The sequence below is a fragment of the Megalops cyprinoides genome, chromosome 17 (assembly GCF_013368585.1).
Source record: "Megalops cyprinoides isolate fMegCyp1 chromosome 17, fMegCyp1.pri, whole genome shotgun sequence".
Lineage (NCBI taxonomy): Eukaryota > Metazoa > Chordata > Actinopteri > Elopiformes > Megalopidae > Megalops > Megalops cyprinoides.
This window is the reverse complement of record NC_050599.1, coordinates 16498561-16523399: the sequence shown is the minus strand read 5'-3', so window position 1 is coordinate 16523399 and position 24839 is coordinate 16498561. Positions and strand designations below refer to the sequence as shown.

At 43.7% G+C, this 24839-nt stretch overlaps 1 protein-coding gene across 2 annotated transcripts in view; it reads left to right on the top strand.

Moving 5' to 3' along the window:
- fam184a (family with sequence similarity 184 member A) overlaps positions 1-24839 on the top strand; it is an 84163-nt gene that overhangs the window by 20856 nt on the left and 38468 nt on the right. For both annotated transcript variants that reach the window (XM_036549165.1, XM_036549166.1), the window contains exons 2-5: positions 17705-18559; positions 20882-21017; positions 22945-23126; positions 24806-24839. The exon at positions 24806-24839 is cut by the window's right edge and continues 152 nt beyond it. In XM_036549165.1, coding sequence (XP_036405058.1) covers positions 17705-18559; positions 20882-21017; positions 22945-23126; positions 24806-24839 — 1207 coding nt within the window. The remainder of the gene's footprint in view (positions 1-17704; positions 18560-20881; positions 21018-22944; positions 23127-24805) is intronic.

Below are 24839 nucleotides of genomic sequence, written 5' to 3'. Positions count from 1 at the left end.
CATTATTTACGACACAGGCGAAATTACAGAGCTGTAACGCAGGCTAGGGGAAAATCACAAAGAATTGTGTAATTCTGAAGACTGATATAATAGCAACGCTGTCCACTCTTCCAAATGATCTATCTAACCCCCGAAAACCCACGATACAACAAACTCACCCACCCTTTAGCAACAGCAAAAACAGCCATTCTTAAAAAAAAAAAAAAAAAAAACTGGATAAATGGTGCCAGTTCATTGCTCTCTCTCCCTGGCTTGGCTCTGTGATGGATTACATAAAGCAGGGAAAGCTGTCAGCCCCATCTAAGATGCAGGAATCAGCCTGATCCCCCTTTTCTCTTTCCAGCTGACTCCCCATCCCTCCGTCGCACAAACGCTTACAGTCCAACAGGATGGCACATTTACATGGAGTGACATTGTTGACAGGCATTGTAACCCTTCCCAACCTCCCTGCATCATACATGCTGTTTTTAAATGTTAGTGTTTAATTATATCTGATATGTGTACCTTTATCTCTGTGTTTATGTACTCTACATAATTTTTTATGTATGTTCTTTGTTCACTGAAAATAAGTTATAGCACATAGTGTAGAGCAGTTTAACAAATTTGACAGTTGTAACCAACAGTGTTGGCACCTAACTAACCTCTGGCAAATGCTGTTTCACTAACTGTATATTGTATAAAAATGCTAAATTGCAGAAAGACTGTAAGTTCAAACTACTGGCTATGAGTAAGTGGATAGTTCGACACGGTAAGTTGAAATAAATAGTTAGGCAGTTTGACAGAAACCATTGGTGACTTGTGTTTTAAAACTGCATTCAGTATTCCTATAATGAAACAGGGGCCCTTTTGCATTGCAAAGCAAGTTTAAATGATTGGAAGTTGTGAAATCAAAGAGGGCATCACCAGCTGCGATGATATTAATATGAGAGCAATGCTTTTCTGGCCGTTTAAATTGCTTGCCGTAGTAGTTGATAAACTATACACCTAGTCATGGACAGTTGTTTTACCTTCCGGTATTTTTGTAATTTACCATTTTATATACTAAATATTGATTACCGAAACTGCACTTTGACTAGTTATTGTAGTTCAAATGCAACTCATTTAGATTATTTTAGAATGTCAATTGACTTATCAAGTGGTAGCTCCCTTTACTGTTTTTTTTTCACTTTTTATAACAAATATGTACTCTTTGTAACATCTGAAGAATAATAACACGTAAGAGCTTGAAAAATAGCGAGAAATACTGCTCTGTAATGTTTTGAGTCCTAGTTTTGACACGTTTGGCATGTCAGTGATTGATCTTATAAAATTCATACAGCTCACTATCTAGCTTGGTGTTATGCATTTGACATACTGATATACTTAAATTCCCTGAGTTAGTTAGTTTACTGTATTTCACAGTTTACATGCCTGCAATTCAACACCTTATCAAACATATCTCGTCTAATGTAAGAAAGAACTCTTATGTTTTTTCAGTCTAAATTATTCCAGTAAAATGTCATGGTACAATTTTATCATCTTTTTAATTATTTAACAGATAGAACATGAATGAACTGCAGTCATCATGCTTCACCATAAATCTCACAAGGTTTGGATTACTTCTGAATAACTAGACAAATTCTCTCCAGTTCTAGGATCTGAATTTACAGTAGTGTTATAGCAAAGGCCAGAAATAAACATGAGCTGGAGAGAAAGAATTGCCTTCTTTTAGTAATGGATTAGGAAACTGATGTATTGACAGTAACCCCACTGACATTCTTTTTTAGCAAACTACTTCCTACTAAATTGCCCCCCAGCGCTTCTCACTGAGTGGGAAAAGTTAGCCGGCTTGTTAGCTAGCTCTCTTTCCCCTGTGAGCCCGGAGAGGATTTAATTTAGTCTGTCAGCTTATCTGGCCAAGAATGTGGATCGTTAAAATATAGATGTACCTCAGACAAAGCAAATGTGGCAGCCTCATCGTATGATGGCTTTTTCTCTTAAAGCAGAGCCCACCTCAGAACTCCCCTCCACCGTCCACATAATATCTGCAGCAGGTGAAGTAGCTCGTTTGCTGAAACACAGCCTGCTATAGTGGTCTGTATTCCATTGCTTTACTCTTTTTAAAGCAGGTTTTCCATATTTCAGGTTTTTCACCTCGTTTTCTCCCCCACTGGCCTTTACTTTTAAATGCTGCTTTGGCTTCTTTGGTTTTTGAAAGCATTTTTAACAATCTCAATCCAAGTTGAAAAACTCAGATGAAGTCATAGAGACTAGCTAGCTAGCCATCACTACTGACTTACGGCAAACTAAGTGAGAAAGATCTTTCAGTCCAAACTTGATTTAGTTTTTGCTCTTAACTCATTTACTCATTTTGGATTGCATTGTAAAAGAAATCCCTTGTAAAATATTTTAGAAAATTCATAATAATCTACAGAATTATAGAGTAGGTCATATTTTGACTGAATCTGTATTCTTTCACACGTGCATCATGTTCTTATTATTATGAAAATGTGTAAGGACCCCTTACACTTTTTAATTTTTTAAAATTATTAACATATAACATATGAAAATAAAAGAAAGAAATAAGAAATTAGGGAAGCAATTAATCCGAACAGAATTCCGAGGGCCCTGCAACACAGCAGCTCAAAGCAAGTTTAAGCGGTTGCAAGTTGTAAAATGACACTAATCAAGGAGAGCATTACCAACCGCGAAGATGCTAATGTGAGTGCAATTAACTGATTCCAGAAAATAATTGAGTAGTGGAAGTTTGTGGAAGTCTGGATACAAACAAATTTATATTTGAATGAATAAACACGCTATAAAACAAACAAAGCAATCTGCCGCGCAGAGAGGAACCTGGCTGGCTCTGAGTTCGGCGAGCGCTCTACACAGGCAGCGGTGTCTAGTTGCCACGGTAACTCTCCTTTCCTTATTGTGAAGTTGGTAATACCGGTTGCAAGGGCGACAAAGTGCCTAAATTTCCCTGATTTTCATGCAGTGGTGTGCAATTACAATCCTCCCACACGATGCTAAATATACTGAGCTCCATCTGAATGCCTTGAATTTAATTAGCTTAATCTTATAAGTGCAATTTTGTAGCTGTGGTCTGCGCTTGAAATGGATGTCTGAAAGGATGCTTTAAAATATTAAACTTCTAAAGGTTGCATTTTTTTGGCGAGTTTTAAAATGAGCGTGTTTGCTGAACTCATCAAATTACAGTAGTTCGTCGTATTTTTGAAAATATCTCAAGTTGCAAAGTTTCTCCTTGACCATGGTCTAAACATGCTAATTAACTCAGCTTTGGCAAACTTTATTTATTATTTTATTTTAAGATGCCAAAGCATGCGTCAGAGCAGAGCAGAATGGTACAGCTGAAATAATTGGTCTTCATTATGACTCTAAATTGGAATTGTTATCTCCGAACTGTTTGGTTTTAAAGAACTGAAAATGTGAAAATTGGGCCTTGATGGGCAATGAATGACAAGGAACCCTCTAAAGTTTGATGTTTCACCGCATCATCAGATTTTCTTACCAGGGTAAAATGTAGGCTTCCACAGTACGTGTCAGAATCTGCCACCTCATCAGACGTTCCCACCTTGTTAATTATAAAAGTTAGGCTGCTTTTTCTGAGGGATGATAAATGGCCATTTTCCCGTGCTTTTCCACAGACCCATTTAAAGTCAGTGGAAGTAGGTTACTTTCTGAAGAAGGGTGACCTGTCATTTTCTTTTGCCTCCAGCTCCATTTAAAGCATATGGCCGCTATTTCTCACTGAGAGACTTGCAATCAGATCTTGAGTCCCCAGCCCATTTACTAGCATAGTTTGATTTCAAACAAACTCTCGCCATTACTCCTCATTAGTTAATATGTGTTCCAAAAGAAAAAAGTTCATTTTTAGTATTATGTCCCAGTTTAGTCCGAGCGTATTCTGGCACAGTAAGAATCAGGTATTAGTCACTGTAATGGGTGCCGTGGTGTAGCCCTGCCGGAGCCCTGCTGTGCAGTTCATTCCTGGCTTGCTGTTTTAGTGAAAGTGAGAAGTGGAGGGCACAGTGCAGTGAGAGTCAGCCAGCGTTTCACCTCCTGAACCGGAGCCATGGGCTGAGTGCCGCTGTGTGTCTTTGCTACGGCGCCTCTGCACTCTCATCTTTCAGAGTCAGGGACAGGTCACGTGACTCCAGCTTACAGCGGGTTCGCGTGGTTTCAGGTGCTCTCTGCCTTCGACAACAGGTCTGAGATCAGCTTCGCTAAACCCCATCCCCACCCCCCATCGTAACCCCGACAATTGAGAGTATGATTTTTATTCGGAGTCAGGATCAGAAAGTACCAGCTCTCTCTTATGCGGTAAATAAGCAAGTTGCGGCATACTGGGCTTTGCTGGAGAGCAAACAGCTTTGCTGTTCTGTTTTTTCTTAGTTTTTTTTTCCAGTTTTTCACTCCTTTTCTCAGCCCAGACAGCTGAGCAGGGTTCAGTGAAGCACACTGTTTCCCTCTGCCCCCCCCCCCCCCCCCCTCATGGTAGGCCTCATTTGGCTTTGAGTCTACAGCATTGCAGTAGTGCTGTGTATGGTTTACAGTGTAACCCATTGTTTGAGCTCAGTGTTATTAACATATTAATTTTACTGAAGCTAATAATTTCACCTATATCTCACTGATTCTCAGTTGTTGCTTGACGTGTATAATGCTGTCGCCATGGTCGTGTTGAGCCAACATGGTCTCCAGACAGCTACAGCTGTGGCTGCTGCAGAGCCTTGTCACAATCAGATGAAAAATGTAATGGTACTGAAGAATAACAGCCCTAAAGATTACTCTCACTGTGTGAGACTCATTACACGAGACCAGATTCCCCATGCCCCACTGCAATCCCTGCTCTATATGAGGCCTAGGAGAGGTGGGGGAATACTGCAGAAATATTGTAAAGGTGAAAGTGCCATAGGGGACCGTTTAAATATTTACTGAAGGCTGTAAGTGATTACTCCTGGCGAATAATCAATCACCTTTGACCTGATTGTGACCCCAGTGGTAGCTTATATACCTGAGGCCTAAAATAGAAAGTCAGCACACGTAGCAAGACAGAAGAGAAGCTGACGAAACAAGAGGAGGTCAACAAGCAGCAGGCAGGAATACCAGCACCACCTGTTGGCATTATGATGTAATTATTTTTACATAGCAAAGAAGAAAGAGTGTGCTGCTGGATCATATTGAGGTGGCAAAGCAAACAGCGGGCTTGTGTTGAGTCATCACCAGGGTCAAAGGTCCTGAGATTTCACTGCTTGTAGCATGTGTACAATAGCTGTCTGAGTTTTGAAAAGCTCCCGGTCCTGAAAGTAAGTGCACAGGCTTGACTAATGCAATGTGGAGGCTTCAAATCTCATTCACTCCCGAGCGCAGAAGCGGGAGATTGGAACATCCATCTTGTAGACAGGGATTGTCAGTCTGACTCTGAAACTTTGAGGGTGAAACTCAGCAGAAAAGTTTCTGTCGCTCCCCGAAACGCGGATGCCCGCTTCAAAGGAAGACAGACTGTTTCCAGTCTCTGAAGGAGCATCATTAGCCTTCGTCTTCATAAATATCTGCCTGTGCTTAGCCCACCAGGAGGGCTCGATGTTCTCTGATTACAACTCTGTCTACATGAGTCAAATGATTTCTCTCAGGAAAAGCAACCTCGGGCCTTTAAAATAATAGTGCTTATAAAAGCTAAGTAGAAACAAAAAGAAAATAGCCTTAATCTCTTGTAATGTCTCATTGATATCCAGAAGTACAGATTGTGGCAGTAGGCCAAGATTATACATGTACTGTGCAGTGATATATGGTTTATTATTTTGACTACATTTTATTCAGCAAGATCGACCACGAATCATTAGATTGTATGAAGGCACTGCGCTGCAGGAGGCGTAAAGATTCAGCTCGGTGTGTGTAACGGGGAGGGGCAGGTGAGTGGGGGCCCCTGTGAAGGCTGTAGCAGAGAGGCCAGGACGGGCTGGTCTGCAGCACGGGGATTTCAGCACTCTCCCACCCCCGGAGCGCTGCTGGAGGCCCAGGCCGAGATGAAAGGCAAGATCGCACCAGAAACAAGCTCTGCGATGCTGACCCGCCCTCTGCGCGCTGTTTCAAATTCTCCGAATGGGAAAAGGACTCAGTCAGTGGAAACTAAAGATTTGTGGTGTGTACCATAGACGAGTTACAGTGTTTCCACTTGACTAAAAATCTGTGGTTTGTACCCTGGAGGGGTTTAACTGTTTTCACAGGACCACAGATCTGTGGTTTGTGTCCTATAGGGGCTAAACTTTTTCCACAGGACTGCATATATGTGGTTTGTACCCTATAGGGGTTTAACTGTTTTCAGAGGACTGCAGATATGTAGTTTGTACCCTATAGGCATTAAAGTGCTTGAGGAGTTAAACTTTTTCCACAAGGCTACAAATCTGTTTTTTTCGGTATTGTTTTATTGGTTTAATAAGCACTTACCTGTTCTAAATATATCATCTATCTCGCATGAGAGACAAATAGAAGGTAATGATGATGCTGTACTGTGAACGATAAATAACAGCACTGCATATTATATAACACTGTGTTTGCATTGCACGCATATACATACTGATTATTTGTAAATTGTTTTACCAACAAGGAGTGGAAAATTTTAGGGCTCTCGGTGCATTTTTTTAACCTGGACTCCCTTGGAATGCAGATGAAGAGCTTTGCCTTGGAGGGGCAACAGTACAGTTTCTTTATATCTCTGCTTCTCTTGGTGGTTGCTTTGCCGACCACAGAGCACCGAGAGACAAAGCGTCACAATGACACTAAGTATATGTTTAATAACAGCAGGCCCATCATTTTGACTTTTACACAATTATTTGTGTAAAGAAGTGGTCGATTTTCCAGTTTTGCCCGAGCAATTTCACATCATGTCATGTTGTGACAGTTGCAAAACCTGAGCAGCTTGTCTTGCAGAGCGTTGTGGTAACATGAGTAATTGAAACTTACTCATTTCAGATAACGCTCAAAAATGTTAATTCTGTTGCAGGTTTCTCTGCACTTCTTGGGTGTTGCGATGACACAACACAAGACAGAAACAAGCTAGCCTTGCGGTCCTCAGAGGTGGAGGCAGTTGGCAGGTAGTGGATTTGCCAGAAGGTGCAGAGATTTAGGCTGTGACAGCCACAGCGGGCTTGACCTTCAAGATGTTTTCAGTCAAACTTGTTTTGGGCGTCTGTGACACCAGAGCAAATGTTTGTCCTTGGTTCATGCGTCATGTGTTTGTACCTGTGTCATTCATTGCTGAAGAATAATGTGTATCTGATCAGTTTTATTTGAAGCAAAAGTAAGACAAATCAGTCCTTAGGCTCTGCTTTATGTATGTTAAGCAAGCATGTGATGACTTCATGAATATGAAAATACATGTTTGCCAAACAGTGTGTGGAGGAGGGTGGACATCTGGGTCACTGAACTCCCAGCTCCTCAGTAACAGAAACAGAGAGGAAAAAACATGCAATCCCACCAGTATAATTAAAACCACCACCAAAAATACCGACAGGCTCTTGCCTCTTTAACAAATGGAAGGGAAAATGATGGTTAAAAGCCTTATGTAGCTTACTAAATGTATGTTACGTTGCTATAGGTTCATAGTCGGTTCCATCAGTTGTAAGTTACCCTGGCTAGCTTGCTAGTGCATGTTAGCTATATACAGTATCCTAGCAATAACTACCTAACTAGGTACCTATCTACAGTCTACTAAGAGTCCTTGGACTGTGGGGCAGCTTTACCCAGCCACTGTGAAAATATAATGGACATCACAAAATGAAGTTATAGAGCTAATCTTCAGATTGTGATATTCAGCATATCATATAAATAATCTTCAAATTGGAAACTTGATGAAGTAACTATCAAGGGATAAATGCCAGGATTGGGCAATTCATTTGGAGGAGCACTCATCCGCTGGCAGACAGGGCATTTAGAGAGTCCAACAAGATTTAATTTGGCATTGCACCTTGTCAATGAATCATGGAAGACTATCATAATATTTGTATAACATCCTGTAATATTTGAACGGCCCTAGAGCAATAAAAATGTTCTAATTTTGTTAAAGTGTAATTATGTGCCGTTGAAGTCTGGGTTTTTTTCTCCTTTCTGCTCTTGTACTGAAGCTAGTGGAGTCACGTAACCCCCGATGCAATGGTGATTCTCTCCGAGAGATTTAATTTAATTTGTTCGTTACTGCACTTGATTAACGGAAGAATGCTTTTTTTGGAGATACGGAACAAGACACTGGCAAAAAAAAAAAAAATCGCTCATGAAAAGAGAGTGTGTGACCAACCTGTGTGTGACTGACCTGAGAGTCGATGACTGACAGCTCTCCATTCCAGTGTGAAAGGGCGTTCTGCTCGGTAGCCTGAAAGGTGTATTCAAACAGGCCTGACTGGAATGCTTTAGCGCTGAAGTTGCTAGGTGACACTGAAATGGGTTTCATTGTTAGGTGAAATGTCTGAAAGGAAGCCGGGAATCTTTCCACGGCGATGCGAAGTCCGGAACTGCTCTGCCGGCTAGTGCTCCCACAAAGGCTAGCGCTCCTCTGTGCCGCGATTCCCCTGTGTAACGCCACTGAGCGCTTTGACTCACTTTGCATTTCCTCCGGTGGGGCCTTTGCAATGCCGTGCACATATCCGCTCCTTCTCCTCTCCTGCATTCCGTGGCCCTGACCCTACCTGGTCAGCGTTAAATCACCGAACAGGAATTCAGAGTATGTGAACCATTATATTGTTCAGCGCAGACTCCTCTGAGGTCAAAGTCCTAATGGATGAAGAAAAGGAAGCAGTGACTTCTACTTGGTAACTCATGAAGAAAATGCTTTTGGCAAACTTTGTTTTTTTAGTGGGGTTAGTTAGTGTTGTGATCTGGGTCCCTCTGAAGACAGTATGCATTCTGGGAAGCTTTTGTAACTGTAGCTTTTGCAGTTGTTGGTTGGTTTAAGTGGACTTCCGAGGAGGTTGTTGCGTAAGTAATCAGCACTGAATGAAAGGAGATAGGGGAATCAGCTCTAGTGCTCCTGGGGCACAGAACAGTGAAAACCCCATCACTCAGCCGTCCCACTCAAACACACCATCCAGCCACCTCCTTACCCACCAGCTGAAGAAACCTCTGCTGGAGCGCTCGTGGACTGGATATGAGAAATACCGTTTTCCCCCGCTGATTTCTTTTCAAATCACTGTGTCCTTCTGATTTTCCATGCAGCTCAAGGATAGAGTTGATATTTAATTAACTCAGCCCTCATGCTTTGCCACGGTGATTGCAATTAGCTGTCCCGGGAGCTTGCCGCGTTTCCAGCCAACAGGTTTTTGGTATTGTCCTGCTAAAAATACCCATCCGAAACAATGTCACTCTTCTGGTGGTGTTGTTCTGAGTCGCCACAGGTTACAGGTGAGAGTTCGATGGACGCAGCAGGCCTGAAAAGTCTGCTGTTCACTGCAAAATTACAGCTCATAAGTGAACAAGTGACCTACTTATCTTTCTTAGAAGCAGCAGAAATTCACTTTCCTGTCCTTTTTTTCACTTGTGGAAAGCTGCAGATTGATGATAAGTGTCTTTTGTCCAGAGGCAAATTTTAAGCACAGAAAGAAGTCAAACTACAGGGTAGTGGTGCTTCAGATCTCTCAATGTGACATTTCACATTGTGGGTTTTTTTTTCCCTTTAAGTTAGAATCGACAGGATGGATTTGGAGGCAATCCTGGCTGTAAAAACAGTCCTCCTTTCTTTACAGAAGTGTAACTCTGTCTGTTCCCCCAGGGAACAAGGGTTGAGTGTCAGAGATGGATTCACGTTCGACAGTGACTCCATGCATTATTTCTCAAGTTACAGCAGTTGTCACTTGTGTGTCCAAGTATCGCTTGATACATGGGGAAGAAAGGTTGGAAGAATCTCTTTTTTCTGTTCTTCTATCCACTGACCATTAATACATAGCATGCAGTCTAATTTGGGGTTGTTAAAGACAACTTCAGACAAAAGCAGCAATGAATATGGATGAAGCCCTGTAGTATAGATGCTGGAGTTGGAGTTAGGCAATACTTGGCGAGGGAGCTCAGAGAATCCGTAAGGGGGCAGCAGGCTTTGTGATATCATCCATATACAATCGTGCAGCAGCGGACTGTGGCCTTCTGGGTGATATCAGCTCTCCCTCCTCCTCTGTCCGGTTAGGGAGTCACAATGTGACAAGCACCCGCTGTGCTGTTGACAGCCGTACAATCCACGCAGCGGCTTGAAGGACCCTCGGGCGACTAAGAACGAGTGCTGACGAGGGCCGGCTGCTGACAAAGCAAAGCATTGTGGGATTGATTCCCTGCCTGTACTGCCCGTGCTGACTTGTAATGAGCCCAGGCCTGATTTCTCTGCAGCCAGGCTGGTGCAGCTGGGCTTGTGTCTGAATCCACAGCGTGGAAGCACATAAAGGGACCTGCCAAACCCTCGGCCGTCCAGCCTGTCTCCGCTCATTCTGCCCCAGCACCCGAACCCGTTGAGCACCCCCCGCTGAGGGGCCCCGGTGGCGTCGGTTCATCAGCCGAGGGGCCGCGGGATGATTTAACATCTCCTGACAGTGGAGCACCAGCGGTGACCATGGCAATTCTGACACAAGTCGCTCTGCGACCCTGGATACCCCTGTCTAAGGTCAAATCAAACACACTGTAGCAGCGGGTTACTGCCATAGACATCTCAAACAGAAAGTCTTGCAATCAAGCAAGGCATGGTACTTTACTTAGATTTGCACTGGTAAATGTTTCAGGTGGAATGGTAATGAGGGGGACAGAAGAGCGTAACTGGTTTTGCAGAATTTATATCTGGGTAGAGTTAGAGTCAGTTACCATCACTCCACCGCACTGAACAAGTGGAGTCAGCGAGCATTTGGTATTGGGTCCACATTGGATTCCCAGTTCAAACAGGTGAATGACTCTGGCTTCCAACAATGTATGGTGGTCCTTTCCCAGCAGACGGCATCCTTCTCGTGGCGGGCGGCTGCCCCATGCATGTGTGCGGTGGGTCTGAGTACACACCGTACTGTGCTGCCATTAGGGTTTTGTTCTGTTTACTTGGGCTCACCGGGGGGGAGAATCCTTGCGTGAAAGCTGCACGCAACTCCATCACTGACACTTGCTAACCAGGTGCGGCCCATTGTCCCCTTGCTCTCTTCACCTTCGATCTCTCAGTGCTTCACTCTCCCGCGGCGGCTCAGCCACAGAGAGGGGTGTGTCGGCCTGCGGTCGGAGATGCAGCCTCTCCCCTGTCCGCTGGCTGAAGATTTCACCCTCCGGTGGTGCTCTTAAGTCTCTTATTTGTGTCGATAGAAGTCGATACGGGACTCCAGGTGGCAGGAGCACGGTGTCTTGATTGCTCTCTGACCGCTCTCTCACCGACCAGTTGGCGCCTTCCACACTCCCACCCGCGTCTCGTTTTTCAGGACCTTAGGGGAGGTGATAAACAAACGCTGGCGATTTTTCCCTCTTTGGCGGGTCTGTGTGTATCCTCCTGGGGCTACGGATTTCACAGGAAATAACACACAATAACAGCTCTGCACTATCGAAAAACTGACGCACACAATTCTGCAGGGAGGTAGCTATACAATTGCCTTAAGAGCACTTTTGGTATTTTTTTTTTCCGCCCAGTCTAGTAACTGATCCATGAAAAGCTTTTCAGTGATCCGAAAATATGTAATGTTATCGTTTGACCTTGAGTGCTCTTCGTTTTGACATTCCCCTCCCTCTTTTCATCTGTCCAGCGCTAATCACATGGCTCAGTGTCTTACCATGGTTGGCTATCATGGCAGCCATGTTGAAAATTTCCATGACGGACAATAAACAGCCACAGAGGAGTGGGGGGATGTTAAGTTTTCTCATCCCATTGTGTAATGCTACAGCTGGCTGAACTTCAGGGGTTCTTAACCCTGAGCATCCTGGGCTGAAATGTAGCACTGCAGTGTGAAGCCTAAAAGTGGGTGTGACCATCGCGGGCATTGAGTCATCTGGACTTAAATGAGAAGAATGCCAAAGATGGGTGGTGAATATTTTGCAGATATGGCAAGGCAAGGGGACCTCAAGGACACTCCTCCATATTTGTCAGGAGTTCCGTCTTTTGACACTTGTGAAACTTAAGAATCACAATGCAGAAGTCCCGGGTACTGTACAGATCCACATAAACCACAGAGAAGGAAGCAGGGTTTGAGGCTGCGTGCTTTGAATCGCTCATGTAGAGACTGAGAGACAGAGCGAGTTAAGGCCTGCTAATTAAGAGGCAAAACGTTGTAATCAAGTGTGGATTTCGCAGAGAGCTGGTACAGCTGTAGATGTAAATGATCACCCTGGAAGTTAGCTCAAGTTCTCTGCTGTCTTCCGCATTTAATAAGGACCGCACAGACATTTTTCATGGGCCCCCAAACTGCCCTCGGAGGATGGTTCTGTTTGTCATGCTATGTGCTCCACTGTTTATTAAACATCTGACATTACTGAAATGAAAGACCTGATTATTATCTGCTAGACATAATTGTTTATAGAGTTTTCATTAGGAGAGGGCTATATATTTGGGAACATTGTATTAGGTCTGTCTATTAAAAGTGCTCTGAAGGGAAGTGAAATTGATGCACAATGACTGCACTTGATGTTGTGCAGACGTGGTGTTAAGGATGAGCGCGTTCTTCACTCAATGTATAAGTTTTACCTGATTAGCATCTTCTGTTAGCGCTTCCTGCTTGATTCCTCCTGGGATATTGCTTCCTGTGACCTCTGTTGTCAGTGTCAGTCTTAAACTGTCGGAGCCCGTTCACAGCTTCAATCGCAACTGCCAATTCGACATCAATAATGCCGCTGCACAGCGCATCGTTGCGTCGCTGATCCCGGGAAAGCCTGTTGTTTTGTTCCACGTCACATTGAGATCGAGATTTGCCTCAAGATCAGTAATTGATCATTGCAGATGATATGGCATCCTGCACAAAAACTGGGCCAAATGAACTTCATTGTAAATTAAGCTGTCAAGTATCCATCTTTTCTTTTAATTACGTGCCACACACACACATACACATTCACACGGGCATATACGCATACACATTCACACACAGAATCCTCTGAAGTAACACCTTGAAGAGCATTAACACTATTAAATGCCGCGAAGATGATTCCTGTCAACATACCACCATGTGCTTAGGGTAAACTCCATGTGTGGTAAGGAAATTAGTGTAGCACTCGCAGCAAACAGCGTGAACTTTTTTTTTTTTTTTTTAACGTATTTTTAACATATAAGAGGAAGTGTCGCAGTGTGCTGTAGGGAGCGGCTCGACTACAGGAAGACCGTTTTTTATCTAGGAGACAGACCTGAGTTTACAGCACCTACCCCTTTATCTGTGTTAATTACCTCAAGGATTAAGGTGCACCTCACAATTTAGTGGATACTCTGCATATAATTACTCTAATTAGTGCTCAACTCTCTCATCTCTCAACTTCATTAAAATCCATTACCACGCTTAATGCATATTCAGTGGCTGCAAAGCGCCAGCTCATTTTTTGATGCAGTGTTTAAGTTTTAATTCATGCTGCATCAAGCCAGTGATAATATGAATTTAACTCTTCTCCTCTATCACGTAGTTGCAGAGTTAAATTCTGTGGTAGTTCAAGACTTGAGGGAGAGAACTCAGTATAAAGCAAAACTGCAGGAAATGGCATTCATTTTAGCCTTGGAGAACAGCTTGTTGCTGGCACAGGGGTATTCTGAATAGCTGCTTTATCTCTGTGCTTGAGTTGCATCAAAGGTGATGACACACGGCTACATAACTGTGCCTCCATTTTAGTCTCACATGTACCTGTGTGCAAAGGAAAGAACAGAATGTGACTTTAGCTATGCTAGACCCGTCGCTGTATCCTTGAAGTTATCTGGCACGCTTCACAAGGAGTTGCATTGGACAATATGTTACTTGCATATCCTCTCCAGCAAAGGGTTGTCATTATTGTTATCATGGAGTGTGTCTCGGTGACTGGTGATGAGGCAGTTATAATGACCCTTAGATTGGGTGAAGTGATCAAATCTGGGGTGCCAAGGGACCTATCTGATTTTGTTCTGGAGTGAGCCTTGTTGGGCCTGACGCCCAGCTGTGTGCCGGACGTACTGGCCTGAGTTCAAGTGCGAAGATAGAACCGCAGCGACCACCTCCACTTCAAAGATATTATAGGTTTGACACTAAGAAGGGGCCGCTCTTTACTGTTTTTTTTTTCTAAGATTTAGAGCCTTAAATTGTTGTTTGTGACTTCTGCTCCTTGTGAGAATGAGAGTGAGTGAGAGAGGGAGAGAGGAAGGGAGTTTGAGCCCATTTTTATTTGAACATCACATTGCATCACACTGCATTCACTAGCAGGGGAGATACAGTTCATTCTGAAAAACACAATAACAGAAAAGAAAACCAACAAAACCTTTTAACCCCCTCTCCATCAAAATAAACACCCCATCCCACGAAAAAGAAAGCAAAGAATCTAAAGCAAAACCCAACAGGGGGAGAAAAATGAAGGAGTGAGAAAGAGAGAAAGTGAGGGAGAAAGAGGCAGCTCTGATGAGACTGCTGAGTGACGGTCAGGGTCTGAGACCGCTTGCTGATTAGCTGGCACTCTTTAGGGGGTGGGTCAACGGCTAAATTGGTTCCTGGGATATCAGGTTGCTATCTGATATATCTGCACCTTTCCATAAGCACTGGAAAAATGGTCCTGAAACTCATTTCTGCATCTGCCCAATCATTTGTCAGAAATACACCAGTCTATGGTAATTTTGCCCTGGATAAGCATACAGAATTAAATGCATTTAAAGGCATTTTGGCTAAAAGCATCCTCGGTGATGATGAATAATTATGGATATACAATAGCTAGAATTCACGAAACTTGTATGTGCTGTGAAAAATGAAAAGAGTTGACCTTCTTATGAGCAGCATATGAGTTTTTAATTCATTACAGCCCATACTGCGTATGAAAGCAACAATAAAGACCCACAGACACACATAAAGCAGGATAACTTGGAAAGACATGGAAGCCTTTGGGAGTGAGGTATATAATAACGGCTGAATTGGTTCTGCCAGGCTGGGGTACAGGGGAAGGATGGGGCCCTCCTTCACTGTTGGAGCTCTGGTTTGTCTGGTGGCCCTGATATGCTTGGAAAGGGGGGGCTAGAGCTAGGCTAGGGCCGCGTCCCAAATGACATTTGCTCACTTGCCTTAAGCACTTCCCCCCCAAAATAGCGCAGCGTCACATGGTCATGGGTGTCCCAGTGGTGAGTTAGGATCTTGCCCTTGTTTGATCCCTTAAACTGCATGGAAATGCAGGTACACTTCATATTAACCTGATATCCCAGGATTCTTTTCAGCTTTCCACCCCAGGGTACGTGTTTGTGTTAGACTTTTTTTTCCATTTAGCAGTATCACATCAGCATCAAATATCTCTTCATTTTTTAACCAGATTCATCACAGATTGTGTTGGATTTTCTTGTACAAATAAACATTTCTTTGTGTATGGGGGTCTGTGGTGGATAGCCACTGCAGATTGGATAGTTCAGTACATATAAAGCAGTGAATTCATATTAAAGAAAGAAAATGCTACCATTACAACCTGGGAGAAGGGAACAGGAGAGCACTTGTGGGGTGTTGACTCATAACCATCAGAGATACTTAACCCCAAGCGCTTGGGCTCTAACGGTATGTGTGTGTGTGTGTGTGTGTGTGTGAGTGTGTCTGTGTGTGTGTGTGTGTGTGTGTGTGTGTGTTGCAGGGTGGGGGTAAAGTAATACTAGAAGAAGAAAAATAACCAGTAACCATATTTTAGCATGATTTCTCACATCTGTTCTCACTGAGAGCACCTTAAGTAAACATTATAATATTTGATGATATGAAATTAATACATTACATTTTATCAAGAGATAGCTATCTGTGATTCATGTACACTGCACAGATGTGTACCATTTACTTCAGCAATGTTTTGGTGATATTTGGTTTGATACATTTACTAGCTAGCTAACAAAATGGTCTTTCATATGACATTGTGAACATTGAAAATTGAATCTGAACATTTAAGGGAACTGTATATATTTCGGTCTGCTTGGAGCAGATACAGTAATTAAATGTCTTTGCTACTTATGAAAGATACATTCCCTCTGCTAACAACAGTGTAAAACTATTGGAATTGCCCAGACCAATTTCCTCTCGGCCTGACATGCAAACTCTCACCTCCCTGGCGGCCTGTGACAATGGATGGAGTTTCACGCGTGTGTAATAGTAGAGAAAATCTATTATGGCTTGATAATACACCAGAAATATCACTACCACCAGATACTTGGCCGAAGCCATTGTGTCTCAGCTCAGTAATCTTACCCAGAGATCTGTGGGGGTTTTATTCAGTGTCTTTCTTAAGAGTGTTGCGTTGCTATCTGATATATCTGCACTTTTCCATAAGCACTGGAAAAAATGGTCCTGAAACTCATTTCTGCATCTGCCCATTCATTTGTCAGAAATACACCAGTCTATGGTAATTTTGCCCTGGATACGCATACAGAATTAAGTGCATTTAAAGGCATTCCTCGGTGATGATGAATAATTATGGATATACAACAGCTAGAATTCATGAAACTTGTATGTGCTGTGAAAAATGAAAAGAGTTGACCTTCTTATGAGCAGCATATGAGTTTTTAATTCACTACAGCCCATACTGCGTATGAAAGCAACAATAAAGACCCACAGACACACATAAAGCAGTATAACTTGGAAAGACATGGAAGCCTTTGGGAGTGAGGTATATAATATAGCCTGCTTGATGAACTAAACAGAATATCATCTGAAACAAGCCTTGGCACAGATTTGCAGGAAGGTATAGTAACACTGTGAAAGATGTTCACCTTCTGTTTTCACCAGGTCATTAAATATTGAAGCAATGGTCTGAAAGGGTTTTTTTGTTTGTTTCACTTGCTGTTGAAGGGCTTTGTTTAAAGTGAGGAAGAACTGCCAAAATCCCTCAAAAACTCAAAAAGTGTTAACTGCCAGGAGCTTAATTATTCATTACTATTCATTATTAATCGTTATTGGCAGAATGATTAATTATTAATTAACTTAGCGCTTAGAGGGCCAGTAGGTGAAGCTCTGTGGATCAAGAGGAGGGCCACTGGTCACCATCATGTTCACATATCACTTCAGCAGTAAACTTAAACAGGTTTGCAAAAATGCGCCCAAGTGTAGAAGAAGTACCTTGCTTTGTTTTTTTTTTAGTTTCTGGGTTTGTGTATTAAGGCTTGTATGGATAGGCTGTATCTCTAAAGGGCAGTGACACACTGAAGCAGGAATCTTTTAGCAGTGCTTTTCTGATGCACTCACCAATTATTTGGCAGCAGTAGAGCATTTACTGAACCCGTTGAATTGACATCTGTCCCTGGCCAGTTCCTCCTGCTCCTGTTCCTTTTTTAGTATGCATTCCACAATCAGAGTTTTAGTATGCATAACAAAGTCGGAGCTGTAGGCTGGTGCTTAAAGCCAAAATGCCAAAAGCCAAGTTGGGCCAAATAAAGGCTCTCCCCCTTCGCCAATGGTACTGCACACTTTTTATGGGCATCAAACTTTCCAAAATTTTTAGTCTTAAAGGATGCTAGGCTTGGTACTCTGTCTGTCTTGTGTTGGAGTCTACCCCTCCACTCTTTAACCCTCTACTCTCTCTCTGTCTTGTCTTTCTCTGGAAGGTGATCTACGCCCTGAACACCAAGAACGACGAGCACGAGGCGGCCATCCAGACGCTGAAGGAGGCCCACGAGGAGGAGGTGCAGCAGATCCTTTCGGAGACGCGGGAGAAGATCATGCAGTACAAGAGCAAGATCAGCGACGAGATGGACCTGAAGCGCCGCATCCAGTCGCTGGAGGAGTCCATGGAGCTGCACGAGCGCATGAAGCGGCAGGCGCTGGCCGAGTTCGAGACCTACCGGCAGCGCGTGGAGGACATGCAGCTGTGCACCGAGGCGCAGCACACGCAGCGCGTGGTCACCATGTCGCGCGAGGTGGAGGAGATGCGCCGCAGCTTCGAGGAGAAGCTGCGCTCCTTCGGCCAGGTGCAGGCGCAGTTCGAGCAGGAGAAGCGGCAGGCCCTGGAGGAGCTGCGCGCCGCCCACCGGCAGGAGATCCAGGAGCTGCTGCGCAGCCACCAGAGCCAGAACGCCAACTACAGCAAGGACCAGGAGAAGCTGAGCCAGCTGCACAAGGCCGAGGTGGAGTCGCTGACCGAGCGCGTGGAGGAGCTCAAGCAGGACAAGAAGCGGCTGGTGGACGAGTACGAGGCCAAGCTGAGCAAGGCCCAGGGCTTCTACGAGCGCGAGCTGGAGGCCATGAAGCGCACCCAGCAGCTCACCGCCGAGAACCTGCTGGCATGGAAGAAGACGGAGGCGGAGCTGAGGAAGGAGTTCCAGGGCCAGGAGGCGGCGCTGCAGAAGACCCTGGGGAAGCTCCGCGCGGAGCTGCAGAGGGTCCAGGAGGAGGCGAGAGAGAGCCGCGAGAAGTCCGTCCGGCTGCAGGCCTCGCTCAACACCGCAGAGAGCAACATCAAGGTAAAGGCCGAGGACTCACAGGTTACTCCACCCCTTATTCATCCCCCTGCAGATTTTTATATCTTATAGTATAGTGATATTACTTTACATTACATTACATTGCATTCATTTAGCAGACCATACCGATGTCCGTTAGTTGGACAGCAGATATGCAGTACAAATAATCTGTTCCCATTTAATTTTTCTTCATGACTATTATATTTTACTGTTTAATGTTTGTCCCATGGATGGAATGATTGAAAAAATAATTTCAGGTTTTTTTTTTTTTTATTTAAAATGCAGAATATCTCAGTCCTGGCCAAACTAAATTTGATATACTTGAAATTCATTGAAAATGAAATTAGCATGAAAACAAATTGAGACTTTGAAGGGATTAATTCGTAGATTTATCATGGATAAAGGTTAATTTATGTTACTATAATTAATCCTCCTCCGTTTTCTACTTTTTCATCTTTAATTACTGTTTTTTGTTTTCGTATTATCAGCCCTGTGCCGCGACAAAAGTCTTTGCCCATATTTTGGGCTAACAACATTTACCAGCCTCAGCAGAGTCCACATGATAAAAGATATCTTGTACCTTTGTAAAATATAGAGATCAAGGGATCCATTCAACATTCCCATGTTAAATGTGTGCAGATGTCTTGCATCTAGAGTCAAATGAAACTTCAAAGAAAACTGAATACAGACGTACCCTAATTATTTTTCCAAAACTGCACTAATAGTTGTAATGTCACACTTGCATATATAAACTGTGCAGCTATCCTAGGGACCTTTAGTAAACGTTCCGTGTGGAAAAAAATAGGAAAAAGTTATTTATAAGCACAATTAGTGTTAGAAAGTGGCACAAGGTTGTGTTTAACAAAACAGAGTCTAAAAATGAAACTCTCTCTGGAATAGTCTGGCACAGTTATCCTATATAGACGGAAAGCTGTTTTCCTCTGTCGAGGTGTGACTGTCTCAATAGACCTCTTCCAGCTGAAGCAGGGCTAAAGTTTGAGGGAAATAGGAAGAGGGAATTTTTTATGATTATATAATTTAAAATTAAACAAAACCAAAAAGACCAGTCAACCACGCTCTGCTCTCAAACACGGCTGCCCCAAATGTTACAGATTAACATCAAGTTACTCAGTGTCAGCTTTGTATATGACCCATGTTTAGCCTCTCCAGTGAAAACCTTTGTCATTTAGTGATTTTTCATTGGTCAGCAGATAAAAGCCTAGATTTGATCAGGGCCTTGCCTGGCTAAACCTCGTTGACAGGATTAGCTGAAAGCAGCCACAAGGTTCTGGCAGAATGTATATGCTGAGTTCCCTCCTCTCAAGCTGCAGGGCCTTCGAAACACTTCAAAAAATGGTGTCCCATGGACCTCTGCCTATCTGCAGGATATGCGTTTCAATTCAGAGCCTCAACAGAAGATTTTCAAAACAAACTTCAAAATATTATGCTCAGGGATTCTAATCGTGAACTTCTCTGCTGTTTTCTTTTTTGAGTCTTTGAGGCATCTAAAAAAGAAAGGCAAAATACAGCTAGTTCTCAAAATCAACTGGATGAGTTGCTGTATAATAGATATTCATAGTGGGCAAAGCCTCAGCTACCCTCAAGTGGAAACGGAGGTTTTTAATAACTCTTTAAATACACAAAATATATTTATAACTGAATGTATACAAAGTTCTCGCTGCCATGCAAAAAAAAATCCAGTTTTGTCAAAAACATTTTTCTTCATATTTTGAAATTTTTTAAAACCGCATGCAGGATGTTGGTTTTTAAAACCACATGCAGGGTATTGTATTATATGAATAACTGGCACATGCTGATCCAGGTAATGTGTTTTAGTAAGCGTTGTAAAACTGAATTTGTTTTTGTGGTGTAAAGGGTAACTCCTGCACTCCAGGTATTCAGTAGAGAGGACCGCTGTGGCGTTAGCCCTACATATTGATGCTCATTCCGACATTGTCTGACATGTTCTCTGTGTGCTGCTGTTCATGTACCTTTGCTTGGTAACTCACTCTGGATAACAGTTCTACCAGATCAAAGTGTGAAGTATAGCATAGGGTGGCAATGTAGCATAGCGGTAGGGAGCAAGGCTCGTAACCAAAAGGTTACCGGCTCAATTTCCTGCTGGGGCGCTGCTGTTGTACCCTTGGGCAAGGTACTTAACCCAGAGTTGCTTCAGTAAATATCCAGCTGTATCTATGGATAAAATTGTAACCTATGTAAGTTGCTCTGGATAAAAGTGTCTGCTAAGTAACAGCAGTGCAATGAAAAGTAATATAATTTAAAACGTGGTGGTCATCACAGCCCCTGTCTGTGTCTGTGTCCCAGGAGCTGCACAAGCAGCTGGATGAAGCCGCTCAGGACATGGAGATCGTGGAGATCCGGCAGAAGGAGACGGAGTGTGAGCTGGAGGCCACCCGTGACCGGGTGCAGCAGCAGGCCACTGAGATCCTCCTCAAAGCCAGTGAGAGTCCGCCACTCAGCCGCCACGCAGCGCCACGGACGTCCTACAGGCAGACCAGTCAGCTCTGCCTGCTTCACAGTGACACTTCCCTCTCTGCCGTTGTTGAAGCTATAAGCGTCATGATTTTCTAGCTTGTTATCAATGTGCTTGAAGGGACGTGGCTTTCAACAGTGTCCTGCTAGCATAGCTATGCAAACGGCAACAGAATTTCCTGCTACCAATCAGAACCTCCTAGATAATGAAATATGGAGTACGGGAAAAAATACAGGAGCTGAATATCTGATCATAATATAGAATATCTGTGGAGCAAATCAACTTAAGAGGACACCACTGTCTGCCAGCTTTTGGTCTGACTGAGCACTTAACAACCAGTTTAGCTTCAAGCTGCCATTCTGACACTTCTGACATTTTTTTACATACAGCTGTTGAAAAGCAGGACTGTGGCCTGTGTGTAGTCAGAGCCCATATGCAGTTAGGGCCCATATGTAGACACAGGCCATATGCAGTCAGGGCCCATGTGCAAACAGTCCGTACGCAGACACAGCTCATGCATAGCTTTTAATGTGAAATAACGTGTGATGGATCGCCTCGCAGTATCCTAGCAACAGTGCCAGTGTGTGTGCAGCCTGTCATCTCCCCTCACCTTATCATCTGGCTTCTGTCCCCTGAGGGGGCCTCACCTGGCCAAAAAACACCTGTGCTGTCAGCAAGGCCTCGTAACCTTTTTTCATGTATACGGAAGAGGCCAGGCAGGTCACAGAGCAAAGAGCACACAGAGAATAAGACACCTGAACCCACTGATTTCATTCTGTAGCGGTCTTTGATCACTGCTTACTCAGTATGTATCCCTCCATTTGATCTCAAATACTGGACTCATCCCTTTTGAAGCGTGTGAGACAGTCTTGTGGAGATCAAGTACTTCATGTCGAGAGACATTAGCTATCATTTTATCATACATATTATGCAAACTGACATATATCTCAAACATTTTTGTCACTAATATTCAATTATTCAGAAAAATTCTTTATCACGTTGTAATAGAACTTCTCAGTCTGACTGAAAAAAATGATTCAACATTTACATTTTTTCTCTTACAGCATACTTTTTGCTCATATTTAGTCAGTGTATGAATAAATATAGAGGTGTACTGTGTATCTGAACCTGCAGTTATACGGTCAATGGATGTGCTCCTTCTAAAAGCAGTGTTCGCAATGATCTGAACGTTGTGCGCAGGATTTTGATAGCACTGTGCTCAATAATGTAACACACCCAATTTAAAACACGCTTCATAGTGCGCGCTATTTGGAAAGGCAAGCCTGGTGTGATCTAATTTGGTTACTGGTGGTGCCTCGCATCAATATTTCATCGCCCAGTGCAGTGTGCTTCAAAGAGCACATGAAGCGGAGGATCAGGGAGCTGAGGATGGCGAGTCATGTGCGGGTTATCCAGCGGGGGTACCTATCCGTTTAAGCTGTTTATGCCACGCGGTCGCTGTCTTAAAACAAACAGTTTGCTTATCCCGCATGACCTCTGATCCCTGAAAATGAAAAAGATGCTTCTATGAACACACGCACAAGCACACATGCACACACACACACACACACACACACACATATACACACACATACACACACACACACGCATACATGCATTAATATATTTTAAAGATGTGTACAATATATTTCTGGGCTGACCACATATTTCTCAGTATTCATTATCAGTATACATTATTCTCAGTATATTCTCAGTGTGACTATGGGGACTCCTACGGCAGGACAGTGACAGTGTGTTTGTGTTTGATGCAGGGGAAACATTATGCAGGTTTGCAGTGTGTCTGTGTTTGAAGCGCAGGAATGGAATGTCATGCAGGTTTATCAGTCTTGCTGCACACGCACCCCGTGTCTCCCCCCCCCCCCCCCCGTCCCAGGCCACATCGGCAGTCTGCAGGCCACCCAGATGACCCACGAGGCAGCCATCCGAGACCTGGAGTCGGAGAAGGCCCGGCTGAAGGACAAGGTGCTGCGTCTGGAGGAGGAGAGAGGCGCTCTGCAGAGCAAGAGCCAGGCCCTGGACGAGCGGCACCGGCAGCAGATCCTCTCCCTGGAGAAGGTACGTCACAGGAAACTATCATACATTACCTTGCATTACATTATTGTCATTAGCAGATGCTCTTATCCAGAGCACCTTACATAGGTTACAATTGCATCCATTTATACAGCTGGATATTTACTGAGGCAGTTGTGGGTTAAGTACCTTGCCCACAGGAACACAGCAGTACCTGATCCCGGAATTGAACCAGTGACCTTTTAGTTACCAGTCCTCCTTACCGCTGTACTACACTGCTGCCCGTCATACATCAGAGCATATATCACAGCATGGATCATATCATATATCATAACAGAACATGTCTGTGTCCGTTTTTCTGGCAGATGGGCAGCGCCGAGAGGACGCTCATGTTTCACACCTCCTTCTTGTCAGGATTATTAAGATTTAAAGTATCTAGAGATCCCTGGTGTTAGAGGCTTGAAGCCTCACTGGCCATCAGCGGCCTGGCTTAAATCCTCTCTCCCATGTTTAATTCAAGGGTGAGCAGCCACTGGAAAAAGGCAGCTCCAGCGCTGTGAACAGGGTGTCTTGCAGGAGCGGTAGGGAACATGTCAGACATAATTTCCAGAAGTCCTACTTGTGTTCAAAAACAGAAAACTTTTAATTAGGTCATGTTTTAATGCCTCATTAGATATTCATCACAATGTGAACACTGTGTTTCTTTTTGTCTTCTGAGACCCTGCTTTTTGGATTCTGCAATAAGGCATTTAACTTCAATTATTGATATGTTTTGAGAGTGCGTGCAGTGAGCAGTTTTTGGTATGGGCTCCTGGCTTTTGGTCTGAAGGGGAACACTGCAATATCCCCACTATAGCCTTTCGGCTTGGAGTGAACCTCGGTAGCAAAGTTACAGCTTTGTCTTTGTCCTGAAAAACATTGTTTTTGTGTGTGTGTGTGGTAGCCATTGCCAAAGTTATAACATTAGCCTGGAGTTTTAAATCAAGGACTACGAGAAAAGGTCATTACATACAAACAGCAACTTGGGAAGCCAAATGTAATTTCATGTAAATGTCAAGCATAATCGGGTTTTCTTTATGTATTAACATTGTGGCGCAGCACACTGATTAAGCTGCACTCTGGCGCAGTGTGTATATTATAATGTCCTGCACAAAGCATGATAGCGTCAGCCTTGCCCTTCCTGTCCCCCGAAGTCGTGTCTCTCCTGATTCGCTCGCGGTCCCAGCGGTCTCCGCACTAAGCCCTTTCTCTGGGGACCGCAATGCCGCAGCCGCCATTGTGAAGAGGGACGTTTTTCAGTTCTCTCTGTTCCCAGGAAACAAAACATCCCCGGTTATCGAGACCTTGAGTTAATGTTAATAGTTACTATGACAACACGCGGCAAAATGTGACAGCTTTGAGCCGTGATCTGCAGTGCCGTCTCTGCACTGTGGAATTCAACTTTTGTGTTCAAATGTGATGGTGTCAAAAACTGATTTGGGAGATAATTGCGCTGTTGCTTTCATTATGCTGATTGTTGGCAGAGCGTTTATCAGACGATTATCTGATGTATCCTGTGATTTTCAATTCCCAAACACAAAAGGCTCTCCTCGTAGACTTCATGATATGTCAAACTTTGAGAAAACTAAGGATGCTAACTTTAGATGGAGTTTATTTGGGTTTGCTCTTCTAGTGTGGCGCAAAATGTGTTTCCGTCTCTGACCGTGTGGCTGTGTCGTCCGCAGACCCTGCGAGAGGAGAAGCAGGTGTATGAGAAGG